This window comes from Caenorhabditis elegans, chromosome I (genome assembly GCF_000002985.6).
Source record: "Caenorhabditis elegans chromosome I".
Classification (NCBI taxonomy): domain Eukaryota; kingdom Metazoa; phylum Nematoda; class Chromadorea; order Rhabditida; family Rhabditidae; genus Caenorhabditis; species Caenorhabditis elegans.
The window spans coordinates 9941833-9965187 of record NC_003279.8 but is presented as its reverse complement, the minus strand read 5'-3'; the positions used below and the strand labels follow the sequence as shown (position 1 = coordinate 9965187).

The 23355-nt window shown below is 36.0% G+C and overlaps 6 protein-coding genes and 4 non-coding genes across 12 annotated transcripts; 6 read left to right on the top strand and 4 right to left on the bottom strand.

Annotated features, from left to right (window-relative positions):
- Positions 1-2332: 2332 nt before the first annotated feature.
- On the bottom strand, positions 2333-2475 carry T24D1.6. Its single transcript, NR_050465.1, has one exon. It is a non-coding gene; the product is annotated as an Unclassified non-coding RNA T24D1.6 (non-coding RNA).
- A 735-nt stretch (positions 2476-3210) lies between these two features.
- Positions 3211-4761, top strand: algn-10 (Dol-P-Glc:Glc(2)Man(9)GlcNAc(2)-PP-Dol alpha-1,2-glucosyltransferase). The gene is made up of 5 exons (NM_060233.4): positions 3211-3274; positions 3331-3435; positions 3484-3659; positions 3708-3826; positions 3870-4761. The coding sequence occupies exons 1-5, from the start codon at positions 3217-3219 to the stop codon at positions 4687-4689; spliced, it is 1278 nt and encodes a 425-aa protein (NP_492634.2). The 5' UTR covers positions 3211-3216; the 3' UTR covers positions 4690-4761.
- A 331-nt stretch (positions 4762-5092) lies between these two features.
- On the top strand, positions 5093-6406 carry T24D1.3 (RING-type domain-containing protein). Its single transcript, NM_060232.5, has 3 exons — positions 5093-5189; positions 5237-6043; positions 6091-6406. The coding sequence occupies exons 1-3, from the start codon at positions 5104-5106 to the stop codon at positions 6245-6247; spliced, it is 1050 nt and encodes a 349-aa protein (NP_492633.1). The 5' UTR covers positions 5093-5103; the 3' UTR covers positions 6248-6406.
- A 424-nt stretch (positions 6407-6830) lies between these two features.
- Positions 6831-9038, top strand: har-2 (RING-type domain-containing protein). The gene is made up of 6 exons (NM_060231.8): positions 6831-7168; positions 7222-7368; positions 7579-7827; positions 8082-8231; positions 8517-8756; positions 8807-9038. The coding sequence occupies exons 1-6, from the start codon at positions 6843-6845 to the stop codon at positions 8940-8942; spliced, it is 1248 nt and encodes a 415-aa protein (NP_492632.1). The 5' UTR covers positions 6831-6842; the 3' UTR covers positions 8943-9038.
- A 276-nt stretch (positions 9039-9314) lies between these two features.
- On the top strand, positions 9315-11779 carry T24D1.2 (RING-type domain-containing protein). Its single transcript, NM_060230.5, has 6 exons — positions 9315-9403; positions 9454-9806; positions 10195-10261; positions 10319-10948; positions 11082-11174; positions 11424-11779. The coding sequence occupies exons 1-6, from the start codon at positions 9354-9356 to the stop codon at positions 11623-11625; spliced, it is 1395 nt and encodes a 464-aa protein (NP_492631.1). The 5' UTR covers positions 9315-9353; the 3' UTR covers positions 11626-11779.
- A 17-nt stretch (positions 11780-11796) lies between these two features.
- On the bottom strand, positions 11797-17384 carry sqv-5. 3 transcript variants are annotated; one of them, NM_001026469.8, is made up of 7 exons: positions 16977-17384; positions 15419-16095; positions 14495-14978; positions 13819-14246; positions 13273-13618; positions 13145-13222; positions 11798-12630 (listed from the first exon to the last, which is right to left on the bottom strand). In NM_001026469.8, the coding sequence occupies exons 1-7, from the start codon at positions 16983-16985 to the stop codon at positions 12448-12450; spliced, it is 2205 nt and encodes a 734-aa protein (NP_001021640.2). In that variant the 5' UTR covers positions 16986-17384; the 3' UTR covers positions 11798-12447. The 3 variants fall into 3 exon arrangements, with proteins under 3 accessions (NP_001021639.3, NP_001021640.2, NP_001300439.1); NM_001313510.4 differs by having other exon boundaries at positions 11801-12630; positions 15419-16101; positions 16977-17376; NM_001026468.8 differs by lacking the exon at positions 16977-17384 and having other exon boundaries at positions 11797-12630; positions 15419-16083.
- On the bottom strand, positions 17008-17079 carry T24D1.7 (uncharacterized protein; the record flags this gene model as incomplete). Its single annotated transcript, NM_001381180.1, has 1 exon — positions 17008-17079. The coding sequence occupies one exon, from the start codon at positions 17077-17079 to the stop codon at positions 17008-17010; it is 72 nt and encodes a 23-aa protein (NP_001368680.1).
- Positions 17385-22022: 4638 nt separating the features above from the next.
- Y106G6A.7 lies at positions 22023-22232 on the top strand. The gene has a single exon (NR_050464.1). It is a non-coding gene; the product is annotated as an Unclassified non-coding RNA Y106G6A.7 (non-coding RNA).
- Positions 22233-22429: 197 nt separating this feature from the next.
- On the bottom strand, positions 22430-22865 carry Y106G6A.9. The gene has a single exon (NR_050462.1). It is a non-coding gene; the product is annotated as an Unclassified non-coding RNA Y106G6A.9 (non-coding RNA).
- On the top strand, positions 22456-22865 carry Y106G6A.6. The gene has a single exon (NR_050463.1). It is a non-coding gene; the product is annotated as an Unclassified non-coding RNA Y106G6A.6 (non-coding RNA).
- Positions 22866-23355: the final 490 nt, after the last annotated feature.

The following is a 23355-nucleotide window of genomic DNA, read 5'->3' as shown; positions in this document are numbered from 1 at the left end:
GCTAAATTTAGGGATTTCTCTTCGAAACATTTTCTATAAACATTTTTTGGAAGGTTTTATTGGAATTCAAAATAGAAGACTCGGTCCATAAATTGACCTTCAATTGATGAGAAAACATTGAATTTTCAAAAAAAGTGAAATGGTGTAATGTTGACATTGGTTCCAAGTGCTAAATCGAATCAATGAATCGTGAAATTATAGTGAGAAACGTGGCAAAGAAAGACAAAGAATAGTAGATTTCGGTATCTAAGTGAATCTAATCTTTAGATTACTGTACAACATGCCTCTAATCTCTTTTTTGTAATACTCTCTCGTTACGCAACTTCCGAGAGAACGGAGCACACACACACAGTAAAGAATAATTACGGCTCGGAATTCGAGAGTAATTAATGATGATGATGAGCACTGACCTAATGAAAAGATCGAAAAAGAGTGAAGAGACACAGGCCACCTGCTGCTCGAGTGTCAAATGGGCAATGAACATGCAAACGGATGAGGGAGGAAGGATTCAAGAATTTTCAAACAGTGATTCATTTCGAAAATATTCTTGTTATTGTTTGGAGAGAATTGAGGAAAATATAGATGAGAATCGAATTGAGAAAAACGGGGACGATCGATCTGTAGAAGAGATAAGAGCAATGACCTAACTGGTAGAATTTTTTGGCATTTCGGAAATTAGTTTTTAGTTTTTAAATATTTAAGTTGAAGAAAGCAAAGAAAACATTTAAAACAAATTGTCTGAAATCAACGATATTCTTAAGCAAAAGGACGCAAAATATTGCACCAAAAATACGGTACCAGGTCTCGACACGATAAAGTTTTGTTTGCGCCTTCAAGGAGTACTGTAACTCGCATTGCTGCGGATTGTTTTGATTTTATATAGGTAAATTCATGGATTTTCATTGTTTTAATCAAGTTATTTAATAAATCAATATTTTCTATCGGAAAACTATAAAAAATCGATGGAAATTCCGCAGCAAAGTTTAAAGTTACAGTACTCTGTCAAGGCGCACAGCTTTCTACATTTATCAAAAATTTGGCGCGTCGAGAGGTACCGTATTTTTTGCTAAAAATCGCAGAATCGAGCCTGAAAATTATATAAATAATTTAATTGTTTTCGAAATTCAAAAAAAGATGCCAGAAATTTAATATCGACGAACTCGAGGAGCACATAAACATATTATTTGAACTTTTGAATAAACTTTTCCAACATCCGAACTGGGAGGCCGAGTTTCGCAATGTGAAGAGCCAACATACACGTCTCGTGCCGGAGATGGGTGTCAAATTCAATTCCCGAATCAAATCAAATGAACAAATAGGCCCGTCGTTTCGATGAAAAAGAACTGACGAGAGCAACACAACTGGGAGCTTGTGACCAGAAGAAAATGGAGCAAACGAGTGATTTGTGATTGATAACGGAAATGAAAAATGGACGCGGAATTGGAAATAGTGGAAAAGAAGAAGAGGTTCAGACAAGATGGTGATAAGAAGGGGGAATGCGAAAATGTTCGCGATGGGAGCAATTTGGATGATTTCTCGTTTCAATATCAGGTAGTTTTTGATGGTTGTAAAAAAATGAAGTAAACGTAGCCAAGAAGAGATGTTCGTTGTTCCAGCTGATCCTTTAAAAACCATCGACATGAATAGCCACCAATAGATCATTGAAGGGCTCTTAAATGTGTCGCATTATGGCCAAATTGATCATAAAAAGAGAAATAGACATTGCGATGCAACAAACGTGATGATTTGATGGCGATGAACCCAGATGGTTCCCACCTGCTTATTGACCGAAAAAAAAACTAAAGAAAATGGTGAAAATGAGGATGGGCGGTCAGATGGAAAATTTTTGGTTAAATAGAAAAGATGAGCCTTTTTTTTCAAAGAAAAATCAGAACTTGTGTTCAATTCTCATTTTGATAGGCGTTATATAGCAAATCAGAATATGACAGAATGAACGAGAAAAGTTATAAAACTCTCTAGATCCTAGACCAATTGGAGGATATATTTATCAATAGATCAATCAAGTTCCACCAATCACTAAAAAAACGAACATCCCATGAAGAAGACTCATTGAGTGACATAAAACACATAAAACACCCGCGAATAGCAATAACGTATCTGTGTCTATTTCTTCAAGAGTTTTCACTCGGAGTCTCAGTGGGTGAGGCGGCGCCATAAATCAAGGTGAATGGGGTGTTTGCAACACGCACGAAAAGAAAAAGAAGAGGGAAAATAGGGGGCGGGATCGAACAACGAAGAAGAAGAAGAACAAAAAGTAATCAATGAGGGAGCGAACTGACGGCAAGGAAGAGAGCGAGGTGTTAGATGGATCGGTTTTGTGTTGTTTCGAAGAGGACTGGCCGAATGATGGAGTGCTCCGATGTCTCTTGAGCCCTTCTCAATGTGTGGGGGCCTAATTCGGAGACGATAGATGGATGGAGAAGAGAAGACGGAAAAGACTCTTCTTTCTATTTATTCATGAACAATTGCGAATTAGCACTTTTGGAGAGGGAGTGATGGAAGACGTGATGGCTCTTGTTTCATTGTATGTTCTGCCGAATTGCATTTCAATTGGGTATACAATCATCCATTCTCATTTTCTTATCGGTCCATTACATTTTTCCATTAATCATGTGCAACGGAGAGATTTTAATTCTATCAGACAAAAATAATTAAAGTTCTTTATGGAACGGGAACGATATTCGGGCCAAAATCCCAGTGTCGGAAAACTACCACAACATATCGTTTTCAAAGATAATTCTTTTGCAGATCCTAACTAACATCAAAATTTCGCTCAAACTTCCTTCTGAGACATTCTCCCCGTGACAAGTGCCAAGACTCCTTAACATTTCGTGTGCTTTAGCTCCACAATGGAGTGTCATGTCGAAAACTATCTCTTGACATGTCCCACAGGGACATCATCCTCAGAATTTAAGAACAATCGAAGAAACGAGAAAAGGAAAGAAAACGTGGAAAAGCAAAAAACATGAGTTGACCTTGAAAAGAAAAAATCGAGAGTCTCGAAAATTAAATGTTTTCGCTCTCCCGCCTGTACGCAAGTTGTCGTCAGATTAGGTGCTTGCGGATTTACGACAGATTTTTTAACTGAAAGATTTCAATGAATTTAATGCTTTAAGCTTTTATTTTCAATATATTTTTAAATCTAATAGAAAATAAATAAATAAATATACTGAAGAACAATTTATTTACTTTCAGATGACAAAATCGAAACCGCCCCGAATAAGCCTGCCATTTGCCGCAATATCCAGGAAAAGTGAATGAATATTTGCTGGAGTTAAAAATTCATTTAACCAATTTTCTCAAGTTTAGGCGATTTTCTACTTGGTGCTTCGTTTTCTTGCATTCACGTTCTGCTGACAACAATTGTCTACCACTATGTTCCAGAGCCGTATATGGATGAGATCTTCCACATTAGTGAGACACAATTGTCGAGATTCTGTCTACAATTTCCCTAATTTTCAGCTCAAACTAGATCATATTGCTCAGGAAATTACAGCTGGAATCCATTAATTACAACTCCACCGGCACTTTATGTTATTTCAATGCCATTATGTGGTGGAAATGAAAGATACGCTAACTCGATTCTTCTATTTTTCGCTATACCAGCATTTTGCCGTTTTCGGAGAATGTTCGTTAGAGTAAGAATTCCAACTTTGAAGATTTATTTGAAAAATACCGATTTGCAGCAAGATGTATGGCTGACTGCATCAATCGTCGGAATGCTTCCAATTTTGATATCGTCTTCAATTCTTTTTTATACCGATTTGTTGTCACTCACTTCAGTTATTTGGGGATTTTCGATCGGGTAAATCAATGCATCTATTGAAAATAATGATGTGATATTTCAGAAACCCAATTGCATCTGCGTTCTTATTCCTAATCTCAATACTGACACGCCAGACAAATATCATTTGGGCAGCGATATACGCGTTCTCTGTAATTGCTTCAAGAATTGACAAGTCCCGCTCAAAAATGGAAAATCTTAAGATCATAATTTCAACTGCATTTTCTCTATGGCCATTCATTACACTTGCAATTGGATTTGCGATGTTTATATATTTCAATGATTTCCAAATTGTCCTTGGAGATGCAAAAGCTCACCAACCAAAGTTCCACGTGGCTCAATTTTTCTACATGGTTGCATTCTGCGCGGCTCACACTTGGACTCAAATCATCCCAAATCTGTTATCTCACCTTCGACACCTAACCGACATGAAATCATTAGTTCTACAAGCAGTTGTGGCAGTTCTTGTCTACTACTATTCTTATGATCACCCGTATCTTCTCGCTGATAATCGGCATTTCACATTCTACATCTGGAGGCGATTCTTGGCAAATCCCACAATGCGGACAACTCTTGCTCCTCTCTACGTGTTTTCTTTAAGATTTATGACGACATCGACACCGTCCGTGCATATATTCCACAAAATTCTATTTATAATCGCATCTTTACTCGTTTTGGTTCCAGCTCATCTATTCGAAATGCGATATTATATTATTCCTTATGTTCTCTGGAGACTTTCGACTGTAAATAACTCTAGAAAATCACTTCTCTTCTTGGAAATTATATCTCAAGCTGTGATTTTTGCGGCAGTTTTTGTTTTATTCTTATTTAAAACGTTCGAATGGTCCAACGAACCTGGCGTCAAGCAACGGTTCATGTTCTAGGATTTTACAGTTATCTATTTGATTTTCTTGTTTTTCTTACGGGGTTTTTTAATAAAAAATAATTAATTTATTTTCTATGGAATTATTCTTATTGAGAACGAATTTGTTCAGAAATTGCAACAAAAAAACGAAAAAGAAATAAAAATTTCTCGAATACAGTAACCACATTAGATGAGTCGTGGGTCTCGCAGCGATTACCAAGTTTGCCCTTTTCGTTTCATGAAATTTCATGTTTTGTTCTATTTTTCTCGCGCCTTAGTTTCGCATTTTTACAGATTCTAAAAACATTTTCAATTGAGAAACCGTCATTTTTTTTTCATTTAAATCATTCTTAATGCTTTCTAGACTTTCTGTTTCAAGCGCAGCTTAAGATTTTGAAAGCAATTATTCTCTTCTCTTCCAGACTCAAACGGAATGCCATCACCAGCACGCAGGTCTCGGCGACGGCGTTCATCGTTGTTGAACTTTTCGTTCTCAGAAGTCGATTTGGAACAACAAAGGTTTGACTGTGAATAGTATTCCTATTCGGTACCTGATTATTTTACAGGCGAGCGTTAGAGATGTTTGAGCAGCAGATGAACGATCAAGCTTTTGCACAACTTATTCATGATCACGATGTCCAACATATAAATAATGATGCAAATCAAGTCCCGGCAGCGCCCAACACACCGCCAGTTCCAGTACCTCCGCCAGTTCAGCAACCACAAGCATCGCCCAATGCGAGCCCGGTTTCCGTTTTGAGACGTCGGAGATATGCAAACCCTGAACAGGAGAGATTTGGAGATATTAGCCGACGCATACATAATCCTGCAAATCAAATCCCGGCAGCACCCAATACACAGCCAGAGGTACCTCCTACTGTTCAGCAACCAGAATCATCTTCTCAAGAGCGTGCATCACCCACATCGCCAGAGATTACGATTTTTTCTACAGGATTGTTGGGCTTGAGACGTCGGAGTTCTGCAAGAATCTCAATCAGAATGTCAGCGACTGCTCAAACCAATCTACCGATTACACCGATTCGTAGAAGAAGGGGTCGAGCAGTTTCTCCCATCCTTGAAATCGAGTTTGAAAACCTTTCAAGTAGCAGTAGTGGAACCAGCGGTGACTCGGGAAATCATTCGTCACCAACGAACACTAACGATCAATCATTTATTGGCGATGATGCGAGAACATATGACCAGGAGCACGTTCCCATAGACTTTGAAGGGCCGAGCACATCTACCGGAATCACAGATCGACATCCCAGACGACGCAATCAAGACGGCTCCCACGGAGAGTGTACAATGTGCTTCGAGGTTCCGGTTTCGCCGCTTGGATGCAACAATTGTCTACAGATTATTGGATGTGAAGAGTAATTGTAGCAGTTTTTGTCGACATTAACATAAATATAATTTTCAGATGTGTCGATATTTGGTATCGCAGTTCGTCCAAACCATCGTGCCCGCTTTGTCGTCGAAAATGGGCAAGAAAGCCGGACGTATCGAAGATGTCTGTGATTTCTGTGAGAAAACAGTCTTCTCTTCGTCGATCCAAGCGCCGAATAACTTCCAAATAATTTGTAAATTCCCTTTAACTCATATTGTTTTGTGCCATATAACTCACCTATATTGCTTGTAAAATCGTTAAGATTACTATATTATCGGAGATTGCCTGTTTTTTTTTATTTGCCTATTTTTTAATCCAATCTCACAAAAAAATGAATGCATGTATATATATTTTCGAATATTGATGTCTTCTCAACTTATGTTTTAGTCATGATACTTCTAACATATTTTCTTCGTTGTTTGCGGTGATTTTTTACTGTTCCAGTTCATTAGCAAAATGTGCCGAAATATATACAATCGCTTGATTTATCTGAAAATATCTTTATTTTCAGCTGAAGTTTTGGAAAAAATGCCCAAAATAGCCTGAAATTTGATTATCGTATTGAAGAATTATCGAGCTTGTTTTTCGACAATCACCAACTTGCCGCCCATTTTGAGCAATTTTTCGAAAATATTTCAGCAGAAAAATTGTTATTTGAGATAAATCAAATGATCGTCGATATTCTGACACTTTTTTAAAGGTGTAACTATTCCTTTTTAATATTTTGTTATTTGTATTAGCATTCTCTAAAATTTCAAATTTTGATATTTCAGTCAACAAGTTGGATGGATCCAATGCGTGGATCTCGTCAACATAGGATAAAAGGTTTTCCTGAAGTTGATGTGGAAGAGCAAAGACGAGCATTCAGGCGATATGAACAACAAATGGAAGACTATGAGCTAGCACGTAGAATTCAAGAGCAGGAAAATCGGCAAAATGAAGGTGAAAGGCCTGATTTTCCGAATGGTGGAGGGAATTGGGATTTGGACAGCGATAATGACGATGAAGAAATGATGGATGAAGAAGAGGAAGAATTTTCCGATGATGCTACATATTCTGCACCAAGAGAAACTGACAGAATAGATAATAGAAATGCATCACAACACGTAAGGTGAGTTCTAACTTATTTTTGTTTGAGCATATTGGAAATATATAGTTCTTCAGAGTACCAACAAGCCATCGATCTGTATTTTTTAATGTCGAAGAAGATGTCGATTCTGAGATGAGTGATGAAGATGAAGAGGATGACGAAGAGGAAGAAAATTATCATCGAGCACATGAAGGCCACCAAATCGCTTCAAGAATAAGACGGTAAACCACAGTTTCTCGCATCAAGGGTGTGTGGGTTTTTCGTTTTCCCGATACTTCAAAAAAATATCATTTTTCCTTATTTTAGAAGAAAATAACATTACCTTATAAAAACTAAATTTAATTTGTTAATGTTCTTTTTGATACTTTTTTTCGGAAAATCAAGTGACACCCTTGACTACCACATTTCTTATGAAAATTAACATTTTTTAGAGAACCAATTTCACGAGTTGTGTTCAGTGATGATGAGGAAGACAGCGAGATAACAGACGAGGATGAAGAAGAATCTGAATTCAGAAGGTCTAATTTAGTTACAGGCGGTCCTCGTCGACTACATTTTCATACTGATGAGGAAGAAGACGATAGTGACATGGATGATGAAGATGAGGAAGAATCCGACGACTCGAATTCGCCGAATTCCGCAGCTGCGGTAGCATCACATACTGGTCCAACACTACGGAGGTAATATTGCATAGACGCGACGTTTTTTGATTTTTGTTCGAAAAATACGGAATCCAATAAGGTTTTTAAAAATCGTGAGAAAAAAAATCAATGAACATTCTGCACCAACAAAAGTTTGAAATTACAGTACTCTATAAAAGCGCACATATTTTTGCATTTAAAAAATTGTCGCGTCGAGACTCGTTAACGACAAAATTTCGCACCGGGGTGATATGCATAAAACCAATGTATTAGATATAATCAACGTTTCCTAGATCAAATAATAGTCGATCATCTGGATTCCGTCCTGAAAGCGATTCGATCATCTGGGATTCGGATAGTGAATATGACGACGAGGAAGATTCAATTGATAGTCCCATAGGTTCAACAGAGACGAGATCTCTTCAAAATGGGGTCCAGAATAGGTATTTATAGTGCAATAGTTTAAAGGTGGAGTACCGAAATCTGACACCTCGCCCTTTTTGTCCCAAAATGCCCTAAAACTACCGAATTTCGTGATGAGACGTTCTGAAAGTTTCTCAAAAAAGTTATGGTGGTTCAAAGTTAAAATCTAAAATTTCGAGCTTTTTTTTAAACTTTTTTTTTTGAACAATTTAAAAAACATCTCATGACGAAATTCGGTAGTTGTGTCAGATTTCGGTTTCTCCACTTTTAAAAATTCAAGAGATCTAAAATATAAGTTTATTTAGATTCACAACGTCGTTTGATCGTCGATCCAGTAATGATGAGGATGACGAAGAAAATAGTTTTGATTCCGAAATCTCGGACAGTTATATGAGTTATTCAGATGGTCCTGGCACATCAATGCCAATCAGGCCTATTCGAACAGGAACTCCTGATGGAACATGGGGAGATTGCACAATGTGCTTTGAAGTTCCTATCGAGCCACAAGGATGTAATCGTTGTCAGCAAATAATTGGGTGTAGCGCGTAAGTTTTTTCAGCAATTATTTCAATTTCAACACATTAAATTTATTCAGATGCATTGTTCACTGGCATCATCATGCTCTTTCTCCATCTTGCCCTCTTTGTCGACGAAGATGGTCTCGACAACCGGATGTTTCAAATATGAATGTGATTTCGCAAAGAAGTACTATCGCTCATCGTCGTTTTTAAATCAGAGCAAAATCGATAATCAAACAAATGAAAATTCCACCGTTTCACAAATTGTATATTGACATTGCATTATCTGTATAAAATATTGATCCGTTTTGAAAATATTATTTCTTCTTGCCCATATTTCAGTTATCAAGCTGTGCTATTTATACTTTAGTAACACTCATATATTCTAAAAACTGAAATGCCAAAATATTTCCGAATTTGGCAAAAGATGGCCGGATGGCCGTGGACTAGGTCTCGCACATTTTCCTTCTCGGAGGAGGTCTCATTATTCCTCTCAATCTCCTTTGACCTTTCTCAACTTAATGATAATTTTCGCATATTTAAAGAAATGTTTTCTTTTTGAAATCAGTTTTTTTTAAATTTCAGGTATTAGGAATAGGTGATAGTAGGCCGTCAGCCAAGACGATGTCGTCTTCTGGTAATGGTCGTTCGAATAATGATCGTGCAGATCAATTGTAAGTATTTATCAAAGCGATTTCGAAATATTACAAAAAATCGATTACAGGCGACGCGAAGAGCAGGAAAGGAAGGATCGGGAACTAGCGGAACGACTTCAAAGAGAACAATCCGATGATACACCACCAGCAGTTGCCAGAAGAGGTCGAAACAGAGCTGCAGCACGAGAAAGAGCAAGTCCATATTCACGTTCACGGATAAGAAGCACCGCAGGAACGTCAGATGCTGGACCATCTTCATCCAGCTCAGTCAGAGGTCGAGGCACCAGAGGAACAACGTCTGCAAGACGTGGAAGAGGATCGGCAAGGGGTGGTGAAGCGACGATGAATCGAACACGTGCAAATCAGCAAATATCCGAGAGTCCGAACCGGCGTCGTTCGACACGCCAGACAAGAAATCCTAGTGAGTGCAAGAAAGCTAAATTATTTTTGAATATTCAAATTCCGTACGAAATATAGTAGCAGGAAATTAATTTTTATTTGATAATTGTCGTATTTGACATATTAGCTTAAGCTATAAAAAATATGCCAAATACGACGATTTTTAAATAAAAATTAATTTCCTGTTTCTGCGACACGGAAAAGTTGGCAAAATTGGAGATTTAAGCTGGAAATAATATTTTTCCAAAACTGTGAATCCCCATTAAATATTAGTGAGAAATTGTTCGTTTATTTGGACATATTTTGAGCCTATAATAGCAGAAAAAAATAGTATTTTTACGAAAATTTTGAAATATTTTCGAAAACTATCATATAGATAACATTCTTACAAATTTGATTATTTTTTGCAGACCCTCAAATGCAATTTGAAGGAGATCGTGTTCAAGTACGCCAGGGAGATGAAATACGTGATATAACGTTAGTAGAATACATCAATATCTAAATTGAATTATTTAAAAAAATAATAATTTCCAGGGCGGAAACCTATTTCCCAGATGACGACGATGACAGTGATTATACGCAGAGCGACAATGAAGAAGAAGAAGAACGAAATGCGACGATTACAATCTCATCATCTGAATCTGATGCAGACTCTGAGGCTGAATCTGATCATGAAGAAAGAGACATGCCACGTGCATTTAATCCAAGAGGATCATATGCAAGAAGCGGAAGAGGTCCAGGAGGCCGTGGTAGAGTGATAACACCTGGAAGATATCGTGGAAGTGGCCAACACAACATCAGTGCAGATTATATACGTGATCTACTTCATTCCCGTATATATCCTGATAATCCACGAAGAGATCCACTTTACCGTTCTGGATTGAATAATGAAGATGAAAGTGATCCTGAGAATGTAGACGCAGATTCTGATGATGATGAAGCTCAATCAAATGGTTCATCAGTTATTGATCTAAGTGATGATGATGATGTTCTGATTATTGGTGGAAGGGGAGCAGTTCATGCCGATAGAAATCACATAAGACAACCGATATTCGACGAAGATCGTGTCATGTACAATCATGAACTAGAATTGTATCATGATGAAGAAGAATATATCGTTCCAGCTGCAAAACCAGTGTCAGCTGGAGGAAAACTAGTTGAACCGTAAGTCTTTCTTCATAATGGGCTTATTCATGTGCCGTCAAAATATACAAAAATTTTTTTTTTGTAATTTTCGACAGCACATGAATAACCCCGTAAGCTTCCAGAATACTTGATAAAAATAAAAACATTTCAGAGATTCCACGTGGGGAGATTGTACAATGTGTTCCAATCCACCAATAAAACCACAAGGATGCAAAAAGTGCCTACAATTCCTTGGATGTACAGAGTGAGTTTTTATATTATTAAATGGTGATCTTCAGAGATCTTAAATTAATCTTTTCCTCAATTTTAAAAGATAAAAAACTCCGAAAAATCAGAAAAATTCAAAACCATTTGAGAGTAGCTGAAAAGAATCGCTAGTTCCAGTGGACCCAAGTTCTCACTAAATCATCATTTTTCTCTGAATTACGTTTAAAAAAACGTCGTAATCTCATTTACGAAAATTCAAGGAAAACCCTAATTTGACTATTTTCAGTTGTGTTCGTCGTTGGTATGCAGCCCGTAAAGGTTCAATGGAAGGATCATCATGTCCACTTTGTCGTGCTCCTTGGACTGGTCGTGCCGGTGTTCTGATGATGACAACAATTCAGAAAAATGTGAAGAAAGCCGGTATAACATCAGCAAACACTTCATCCGATTCATCTTTGCCTTCTACTTCGAGTCTCCCAAACAATTGATCTTAATTTCGGTTATTCCTCCCATATTGTACCAAGATTCTCATTCATTCTTATATTTTATAGTTGTGTGCGTTATCATGTGGTTATTTAAATTATACTTACTTTTTTGTCAAATTGATGTCTTACATGACAACTTGTAAAGTATTGATTCCACAATTGTTCATTACTACACTCTGCAATCAATTAATTTATTTCGAGTAAGCACAGAACACCGATGCTTGTTGTAGTTGGGGGAAGAGAAATGGCAACAGAATGGACAAAATGATGATGGTGAGACAATTGTGTAAAGCTAGAAACAATCAAAGATTTGATGGAAATCTCATATTAATATGAAAGAAAACAATTGAATTAAGGAATTTAAAGCGAAGAACAATCAATAATGTTTTAAGTGAAATAAACATTTGAACAATGAAAGGCTGAGCTTTATAGGGGAGCATGGGACAATTACTCGTTTCAAAATAGGTCATTAACTGAACTATTATATTATTTGACATGAACTGAATTAATTAATTTGAAATTTGAACTTCAAATGGGGGCAAGCTCCGTGTGCTTCTTGTGAAAATGGCAATGTTAGGAAATTATGATGGAAAATGGTAAAACTCAACCGGGGAATAGAAAATATATAATAATCGTGATTAATCAAATGGATGCAATAAAGGAATTTTGGGGGAAAAGTGAGTGTGAGAAGTGGATAAAACAAATCAAAGAAACAATAATTACCCGGATGAAAACTGAGGGACAACCGTATTCATAAAAACGGAAAGAATTCGAAAATTGAGAAAGAAAAAACGGGAAGATAGAGGTGGAAAACCGGCAAGGCTATCATGTGTACTGGGCAATCTGCTCGACAAGTGTATCAATTGAAGCAAGACTTGCTGCTTTTGAACCATGGCACATATCCTTTTGAGCAGTTGGCATATTTTCATCGCAATGAATTGGGTGATAGATGTGAACAAGTCCAGGTTCAGGGACTCGAATCACTCGGAGACGACCGTTTTTGATTGCCTGAAAAATTTGGAGTTTGTTAAGAAAATACAATGTTGTGTACAGGTAAGAAATCAAAAAAAATTACAAAAAATACTCAAAACTTCTTCAACTTCGGAGACGCTCTAAATTAGGAATATTCAGAAAATTGAATTTTGTAGGTTTTATGGATTATCCCTCGGGGCCTGCCGGTTTTTTGCATTGACTCAAAAATAAATCAAAAAAACTTTAAAAACTATTTTTGGGGTTTTGCAAAAAGAAGAAAGTTGAATTTCTGTAACATGCGTATTTAATTCTGCATGGAAAATTTTTCGAAAAAAATGGAAAAAATTTTAAAAAACTACAAACTCCCAGTTTTTATTTTGTCAAAATGAAGTCGCAGAAAATATTTCTAAAAGAGATATTTCAGAGAAGCTTCAAATTTATTCTAAACATAAAAAAAGATTTTTGTAGGTTTTACAGATCATTCTTTAGACACACTGAAAAGTGGATGTTTGCGATTTTTTGAATTTGCATTCCTGGTCTTGTGTATTACCTTCTCAAACAAGTCAACATCTTCCTTTCCCCATCCTTCGATCTTTGTGTCAAACCCTCCGACATCCATCAAATCCGCCTGAAATTAAAAATTTATTGAAGAAAAAATATTTTCTCAAAATATCTTACCTTGTACATCGCTGCGAGACCATAACCAAAATGTCTAAAATATCCACGTCCACGTCCATAATGGAAGGCGTCAGCCAATAACTTGTCATTTTCAGACCAACTCTCATGTGAGAATTCAGAAAAAACGATCGGGAAGTAGATTTGTGCGTTGAGAATTGTATTCGATTTTATACGTTTCAATGCATCACATGTGAATAGCATATCAACATCAGTAAAGAATAGAAGAGCATTGGCTGGAAGAGTTTCAGCTCCACGCATAAGAGCAACACCACGTGAGAATGAAACATCACCCATTTCGATTACTGTTACTGGGATGAAGCTTGCACGGAGCATTTCAATCGTTTCTCTGTAAATTATAAAATATCCCAATTGGGTTTTAAAAATTTCTTCTAGAGCTCAAAGTTTTTGAGATCCAATTAGACCAAAAATTATTCTTTCTTTCGAATCAATTAAATTTTGTTCGATATTTGTAAACACATTCATTTTTGATTTATAAATTGGATTTTCATTCCGAAATAGGTAGATTTTAAAATTTCCAAAACTTACCTATTCTCCATTTCATCTTCACTCGAGTATAATACAATTGTCAATGAAACAGCTAAATCATCTCCTCCTCTCGCACAAATACTCTTCAAATGTTGAGCAAATCTTGCAAATATGGCAGCTCTTCCTCTTAATGGCATAATCATATGCAATGTTGGATCTTCAATAAGTGTAGAGTTTGCTCTCATATTTGATCGGAACACTCCTTCAGAGAGACTTCGAAGTTTTCCGAATGTTTGTTGAACATACGCGTGTCTTCGAACGGAAATTGTTGTTCTGTTTGGTGGACGGAACTTTTTGAACCAAAGTAACATGTCAAGAACATAATCGACTCCTTTTGTAGGTTCAACACGCATGTATCCATATTGAAGACTTTGAAATTGAAGAACACGACCTCTTTGGCGAGCATTTGTGTTGAACTCGTCGAATAACTGAAAATGGGATAGTTTTTTGGAAAAATTATTTACTCGAATGTTTTTGCGAATTTTGCTTTAAAAATACGGAACTCAGTCTCGACACGGCCGATTTTATAGCGTAAAAGAGTGTGCGCCTTTAAGAAGTACTGTAGCATCCAGAAAATTTGGAAATAGACATACGAAAATTTTTGAGTTTCCGATTTTCCGAAAATTCGAAAAAAGCATTTAAAAATTTCAATACTTGATCTGAATTTTGAACAAACCTGTGTGATAGTGTCGGCCATTTCCGTCCGAATACTCAAATCTACAGTATGCCGAGGACAATTGACCCGATCCGCACAAAACAGAATTTTATTGTTATTAATATATTCCCATGGTGTCAAATCATTCGTTCTATTCGGTGTCATTCGTACCAATGTCTGTGCTTTTGCAGTACTGAGCTCCGAACTCAAAAGACTTCGTTTAGCTCGTGCTTCACGAAGTTTAATTTCTCGATTTCGAAGATGAACCTTCCTCATTACAGCTGGATCTTTAATCGGATGAAGAGTAATTGCATCTTTCAATTCTTTCATATTTTTTGCATATGACTCCTTGATTGCACTTTGATTATTATGGAACAACTTTTGCATTTCATAATTCCACGTGCAAGCTACACCGACATGTTTTCGAATACACCGCCCGAGTTCGACGTCCTCGTGAGAAGTCAGCATGTGTTGGAGGCATGATTCGAGATGAGGAGATACTTTTCTGAAAAATATATAATATTATAATTGTTATCACTGAAAGAGAGAAAAGGTTTGAGTTTTTCATCAAATAGATTAAAACTGCCCCGAAACAGTCGAATTTCATAGTGAGAATTCTCAAAAAATTTCCAAATTTTGCTCAAATCTTAAATTTCATCAATTTGTCCCTGTTGTAGAAGCTGAAATATAGTTGTTATCAAAAATCTTTTTTTCTTGCATATTTTAACTATAAATTCGATTTGTGACTAAATCGTCGAATTAGTGCGAGATAAACTACCAAATTACTCAATGAAAGAGTGATAATTTAATAAAACTGTATTTCAGCAGCTGCAACAAGGAAAAATGACGAAATTTTAGATTTTAGCAAAAATTTGGAAATTTGTTGAGAAGTCAGTTTCAGTTATTTTGACAAAACCCCCACAAATTCTCTTAAAAACAACGTACAATAAGGTGTCCCTGCTCATAACAATTCCAGGTCCTCCCATACAATAATTATCGGTAGATCCAAGAGCTAGAAGACCATATTCCGCACTGTTACCAAGTCCAGCCTGTCCGATGATATGAGCTTTGGATGAATCGACAGATCTTAGGAATAAAGCGAGCTCTTCTCCTCTAATGTAGAGGTCGTCGTCTGCTCGCAAGAACCAATCATATTCATCAGCCATATTCTCTGCCAACCATTTTACCATTGCGAAACTTTTCTTCTGTGGTGGATAAGTATCATCAACTCCTTTCAGACGAATTAATGGCATATCCTCATGCACTGATTCAGTTCCTTCGGCAACAAATATTAAAACTCGTCCGGGAATGTGTTGAGCCCATGTTTTCCAAACATTATAAGCACGTGTATCAACGTATTTTGCAGCAGTCATAATAGCCACAAGAATCAGACCCCTTCGATGACCGGGAAGACTTTGGGATCTTGTGAAAACATCAGCATCAGCACGTTGACTTATCACATCGAGATAATCGAAACCGCCAATTTGTTGTTCTGGGCCACAGATTATTGGATTTGTCAGAGATTTGAGAGCCGTCAGATAGTAAGTGATTGAGAAACCAAACAGGATTCCGAGTAGGATTGTGACGGTGGCTCGGGAGACCGGCATTCTGCATGTGCTCCGCTGAAACTGACAATAGATTAAACAATGTGAGCATTTTAATTTTTATAAAACTTTTAGTTTATTCAAATCTGAAATAAAAAATTTTCCCAGAAATTTCAGAGATTTTAGGAATTTTATTTTTTTCTGTAACAAAAAAAAAACCTAAAACACTCTATTTTCGGTTTAAAAAAAAGTTTGCGCCTTTAAAGAGTACTGTAGTTCTCATCTTCTCACTGCGGAATTTTCTTCGATGTTTTATTAATTGTTGAAAAAAAAAGAAGAAAATTTGGAGGGTGAAACTTATGAGACATCAAAGAAAGTTTTTTCGAGCAGTTGGGAACTACAGTACTCCTTTAAAGCGCACACTATTTTTGGATTTTAAATTTTACGAGTTTTCGAAAAAAATCACTTCAAATTTTGGGCTTTTTTCCTCGTATCAAATTATTTTTTGTTAAAATTTGAAATGTTTTTATTATTTTAAAATTTTTTTTCGATTTTCCGAATAATCAAAAACTGGATTTCAATTTAAAAAATTTTAAGCAGAAATTTACAATTTTTCGATTAGCTCTAGAAAAACAGAAAAATTGAACAGTTTTAAAAAAACTGGAGACTACAGTACTCCTTAAAGGAGCACACTCTTTTACATTTGAGAAAATCGGTCGCTTCGAAACCGGGTACCGTATTTCTTGGAACAAAAATGACGAATTTTCAGATCTGGGAATTTTTATAGAAGAAAAAACAGGCTTTTATTTTAATTTTTCGACAATCACGTAAACTCAGGCCTATTGTTGACCAAAATTTGTTCATTATGAAGAAACTGGTGTCATTCATCTGCTGACCCCGTTATGCATAAATGAATCATATTTCTTTTGATTTTAGAATTATATCAAAAAATGACTCACCACTCGCATACTCTCTTCCGTGTCTTCTCGATTACCGGATGAGTCGTCGAGCAAGAGTGTCTGCGTCTCCTCGTCCGCCGCCTTCTCTCCTCCTCCGATCCAAAATCGACTGATGATGGTTCTCACTGTTATTTTTGTTATTTTCTGTGTTTTTTCTGCTGAACGTTTGCACTGGATAGTGTGGTGTGTTCGTCAGGTGTTTTGTTGTTGCTGATGATGTTGGTGGTCGTAGTGAGATGATTGTGATGAACTTCTCGTGGATTTGATGAAGATGATTAACACTGAGAAGATGAGCAGGTGGCGACATATAATTGCACGTCAGATGGCACTCTGATTCATTGATTTTCGTCGCGAATCGCACCGCACCGCCGCTCCTCGTGTTGGAACTTTGAGCAGAAAGCTGCAAAAAATACACATGAAAATTAAAAATAATAAATATATATGAAGAAGTATACGAAGAGAATTCTAGAAAAAAAAATTTAATTTCAATATGTCTATCAAATTATAAAACATCTTGTCAATTTATTCAAATTTTTAGAAAATTTAATTCGAAAAAAAAATTTCTTCAGAATTTTTTTGTTGTAAAATTGATATTATAAGAATTTCAGATTTTTTAAAATTTTGTCTAAATCAAAAACTCAACTTTTGAAAAAAAAAATCCAATAATATCTGAGTTTTTAAAGTGAATATCGACAAAACATAGACCAAGACGATATGAAAAACAATACAACGGTTGGCATGAGAAAACACACAAAGAGCAAGGAGCAAGAAAAAAACAGATCGCAGCCACCTAGTCTATGTGAAAATGTTTTTTTTTCTTTCATTTTTGCAGAAACGGAATCAGCGAAACAAAGGAATGAAAATAAGGCTAGTAACGGATGGGAAAGACAGTGAATTAGCACTTGAAAGATCGTAAGAAACACAGAGGCCCAACAATTAAAGTGACGGCGACGAGCGGTACGCGAAAATTCATGAAATTCCGAGGCACGAGAAAAAGAATAAAACTCACTTCCCCTTTCGATTATGAATGATTGCGACATTTCCGATGAAGAGAAAGGCAAGAAAATTGGCCGATTTCTTTGAGAATTTATGGAAATATTCGATTTTAATGGTTTCTAACATAAAAAAGCGAAGCATTCTTTGGAATTGCATATTAACTAAAATTATGGTATCTTGTGGACAGCCGATAATGATTTGATTAAGAAAAGAAACACGAAAATGAGGAAATTAGTTAGAGCTAATTTCAAAACCTTAGTTTTGTAAACCAGGATTTTTACGATTTTTTCGATTTTTCGGTAAAAATTCAAATTTCCCATAATTTCTCTGTTAGAAAATGTTGATAATCAAAATATACATCTTTTCTTGATAAATTCATAATTTTCACCTAGTTTGTTCTTTTTTTTTCGATAAATCAAAGAGAAAATTGGATTTTTTCAGTAAGCCAAGATGAAACTAGACTTATTTTTGGAGTAATAGTGAAAGTTCAACTTTTTCACACAGAAAAAAAAGTTCAAGCCGGACAATCGCGCGCCACCTATTATATAAATTTGTCCAAACCCTCTTAAGACATTTTGTCTGAAATTTAAACTGGTTAATAGGTTAGCAACCGATGGCCTCTTAAAATAGAAAGTTGGCAACACAAAAAATTTTCGAGGGGTCGAAACAAAAACTACTGTTTTCAGTTTCACTCGCCGCCAAAATGTTCGATACTGATGTAGATACTTCAAGATGAGAGCGTGAAAATAGGCGGAACAAAAGGTGATCACAAGGTGGGAGAATGTACCCACTAACAACACATACTCAATAGCTATCTATCAAATCTTGACTGAAAAATAACAAAAACACACATAAAAATGGGTAGATATATATTAGAGAGTAGAGAGAGAGAGAGGGATAGTTGATAACTTTTCGAACCGCAAAACATGTGTGAAACTTTGACACGTTCTCACTTTCTCATCAGCCCATAAAATCCAACACTTGGGTGGTATACTGAATGGATAAAGGAAAAGGTATTGAGAGAGAGAGAGTGAGAGTGATTGAAACATATGATTTTGTGAAAAAAAAAATGTGTCGGAAGGTGTCAGGATGAACTCTTTCTTAGCAGGTTATCTTGAGTGACCGATATCTATATAAAATTCTCCAGAATTTATAGTTTTGGATACTTTGTTCCAAACTATTAAAACAAATAAACCTTCTGAATTTTAAGGTGTCGCATGTTAGGATTTAATTGGAAATTACTCTTAGCAGCTCCTACAGAAGGGTTTAATTTGGGATTTTTAACATTCGAAACGAAAAATCCGGAAAGAATTTTTGCAATATTTCAATAACATAAAAATTAATTTCAAAAAAATTAAAAATATTTTAATACCACTTTTTTCAAAAAAATAATGTGAAAGAGATTTCGATGTTTTAGTCGTCAATCCTTGATTTGTGTGCTATACCTCCTGATAAACGAAATCCGAGGAATCAAATGGAATTCGAATAAAAATGGTTCGGATTGATATTAAGGAGATACAACATGAATCAATGATAACCGAGACACAAAAAGAAAGAATCAAAGGAAAATCACAGAAAATAATAGTGTCCGACCTCCTCTCTTGATCGAGAAAAAACGGAGAGTAAGAGGAAAGCGAATCAGAAAGAGAAAAGCAAAATGTTGCAACCACAGCGATTGACAAGAAGTTGTCGACAACTACATAACGTCTTCTTTCATTTTCTTGACAAACGATGACGAAAACTGTGTTAACAATACTAGATCAAATGCATGAGTGATAAGCATTCGGCTGGAGGGGTGGTACTTGATAATAAGTGAATTCTTTTGAACAAAGTCACCTGCAATTGACCTAAATGACTCAAAAAATGTTGGATGGCGGTAACTATATTACCATCCACCTCGTGATTCATTAAACTAAATTTAAAAATAAAAAGAGATACCTATCTAAACCCAAAGACGAACGGAATGCTTTCACTTTTTTAATTAGCCGTATGACGATTTTTTATTTACCGGACACATTTTTCGGTTAAAAATTAGCACGGCTGTAAAAAAACATTCTCGATCTGCTATTATTGCAGAACCGAATTTAATGAATTTTGGATGATGATGGAAGACACAAAATGAGTGAAAAGACAGCTGAGAAACAGGTGTGACCTTTATATTCTCGACGATTCACTAAAAAAGTACACTAAATGTTTTCTTATTGTCCTTTTTTTCGTTGATTTTTACATTGTGAAAAGAATAACTCAAGCATGGAAGTACTACCAAAGTTTACTTTCTAGAGAGTAAACATAAAAGTAAATATGGTTCAAATAATAATTGTTTGCCTATTTTATGTTTGACAGGAAAGAAATATAATTGTTTTGTTACCAATAAATACAACGAAAAATTGAAATCATTTCAGTTAAAAAAAAGATATTTGAAGAGACTACAAATCTAAATTAAAAATAGTGTATTTTCTCATTCGTCCTTGGGAAAATTTCACTGATTTCGTCAATTTTTTTGGTAAATTAAATTATCAGTTAGCCATTGAAATATTGGAATTTTTTAATTCCAAAATAAAATTTCAAAAATAACGCATTAAACACTTTTTTTGCATTTTTTTCGAAAATATAAATCTTTGATCAGACAAAAAGAACAAGGAGATCGAACATTTGTTGATCATCTTAAGAAAAACCGCCGACTTGTTGAGAACTAGCTCATAAAGTACCTGAACATCACTAATTTTGCACCTTCTATGTGCAAATAAATGCTCTTCGATGACCTTTCTCAACATTCAAACTGCTACGCGCCATGACCATTCCAATCTATCACTTATTCGTTTTTTTTGGTATCCCTCTCAACTTGCAATTATCTCGGCAGTGTTCGTACTAATTGCGGACAGAACGAAAAGGTCATTTAGAGCATCACGGTAGTCATGTGAAAACGGTCACAGCAACAACAATTATAGCACATTACTACGAGAAAAATGAGGAGAAAAAAGAAGTATATGAACACTCGACGACTTTTCGCGGTCCGTTATACGAGACGTTTTTTGCACTTTCAACTATCAAACAATTGTGGAACAAGATTAGTAGAGGTAGAGAAATAGAGACGCAGATAGATCAGAGATTGGAAAAAAGAAATGAAATAGTGGCAAGTGGTACGTAGACTGGTGCAGCAGAAAGTGATTGGAGCAACTTGGTGGAAGTCAGAAGGAGAGAGTTCGAGACTTAGACACACATGTCACTTATAAACAAATCGTCGAATTTCCATCGGCTTTTGGTAGTGTTGGTGTGGTAATGACCGATTGAAATTGAAGATGGTGAGAAGAATGGGAATGTGTGAGACGCCGATTGACTACGCCGATGAATGTTATAATAATTTATATTATAAATACACATTCATTTAACATCTCTGTTTCAAAAGCATGAGTCGTGGGCGAGAAAAAAGAGAATATTCTGATGGTACTGATCTCTAGCAAAGGACGGAATCGAAAATTATTTCATTCTTTATACAAAAAAATTAGAAAAACCCCGGAATGAGGGTTTCATTATATATGTGCGGTTTACTTTTTTTTCCAACTAAGAAAAAATGCGACAAATCCGAAAAATATCTCTAAACAGTACTGAAAATAGAAAAATGGAAGTCGATATGACAAGAGCTGGCTATATAGTCGGCAACATAACTAAATAGTCTTGATATCGGCGAAAAGATAATCTGATAATATAACTCAACCGACTTTTTGGCTATATCTGACCTCAACACTTTCACTCTGCGTCTTAACAACTCTCATATAATCCTAGATCACCCACAGATAAGCCCATGGTGGGTCTAAATGTGGTAGAAAGAAGAAGCAAGCACTTTATCGTTCAAACCAGGAATTTCTGATCGTCATCTGTTGAACCGAATGGAAAAGCTATTAAAAAAGTAATTTTCGCAACATTTTTTGAGTGAATGGACAGTGATTCCACGTAAGAACATGGCCTATTCAAAATAAAGAAGGATGTGGTGATGATAAGGGTGAAAAATACAAGAAAAGTGAAACTTATGTTCAGTTTCTAGATGAATAGGTTGAGGTAGAAAGACAAAAAAACCGGGTGAGAATGAGATCTTTTCTTCACGCATATTCGCCTACTGCCTACTAGAGAGGTCGATGAAAATGCGGCAGAGATAAGCATCACAGTTGAGGTCGGATGATGCTACTTCTCTACTACTGAATAACCCTTTCATGTGACAATGTTAGTGGGACGAGGAGGGATAAATTTGAAATTAAATCTAGATAATTTTACGACATAACGATTTATGTCACCTGATATATGCACAAATTGTTATGAGGAACCTAAATACGTTCATTCTCATTCCGATACTTGTACATTCAATTCGTGAAAACCTTCGGAGAAAACAACTACTATGTCTACTTCCATGACAATAAAAATAAATAAAAAATTATAAATGAGGGACAAAAAAGGATTGTCATCCATGAGAACATAATGTAGGACAAGCATGCTTATTTGCCGATGAACTGGCAGCATAGCTACCGACAAAACGACACGCTTCTTCTTCATCTTCGTTGATTTTACCCCAAAGGGCCCAAAGAGAGAGAGAGAGAAGGAGAGAAACGAGCCGCGGCGCCACTGTTCAAACAGATTCACACGAGTGGAGGAGATGAAGAGAGACAAATTGAGTGCACAACAGTACTGGAGACATGGAAAACCATTCGCCGCTCTGTACAATATTTTTTCAACATAGCTTCATCTCCGACACTCGGCTCTCCATTCATTTATTTCAGAAAGCCAGATGATATGTATCAATTGAAACTTGAAACATCTGGGCGCAAACTGAAAAGAAAAAAGAGTTAAGCCAGGGCGAGTCGGCGGAGTTCCAAAAGTGTTTGCGGTCAGCGTATCCAAACAGTCGTTCGTTGACTTTTATTTTTATTTTCGGAAGAAGTAGAAAGTGTGTGTGTGGGGGCGTTTTTCAAGGAATCCGAGAACACCAGCAAAGGTGTTATTAGAGTAGAAAAAAAATGAGAAGATCGAGATGAAACTGTGAGCGTTTCGTTTCGGATAATGAGAAACTAAAGTTGGCCTAGATTTAAATTGAGAACGACTGACTGATCTTTTGTTAGAGTATGAGTACACTTTCAAACTATACCATATAGGAAATCGGTTTTGTATCAAAAACTGATATGGTTGAACCTGGTACTAGATACAGCTGATCATACAAAACAGGGATTTCACTAATAACCTTTAAACCCACGGAATATACAACTACATTTTTTATTGGTTTTTATTGAGTAATATACTTTAATCTCGTTACAATTGTTAGTATCTAAGCTGAGGGGTTGCAGCAATGCTCAAAAGTACTAGAAAATTTTCATTTCTCGACAATTTGGCAATTTAC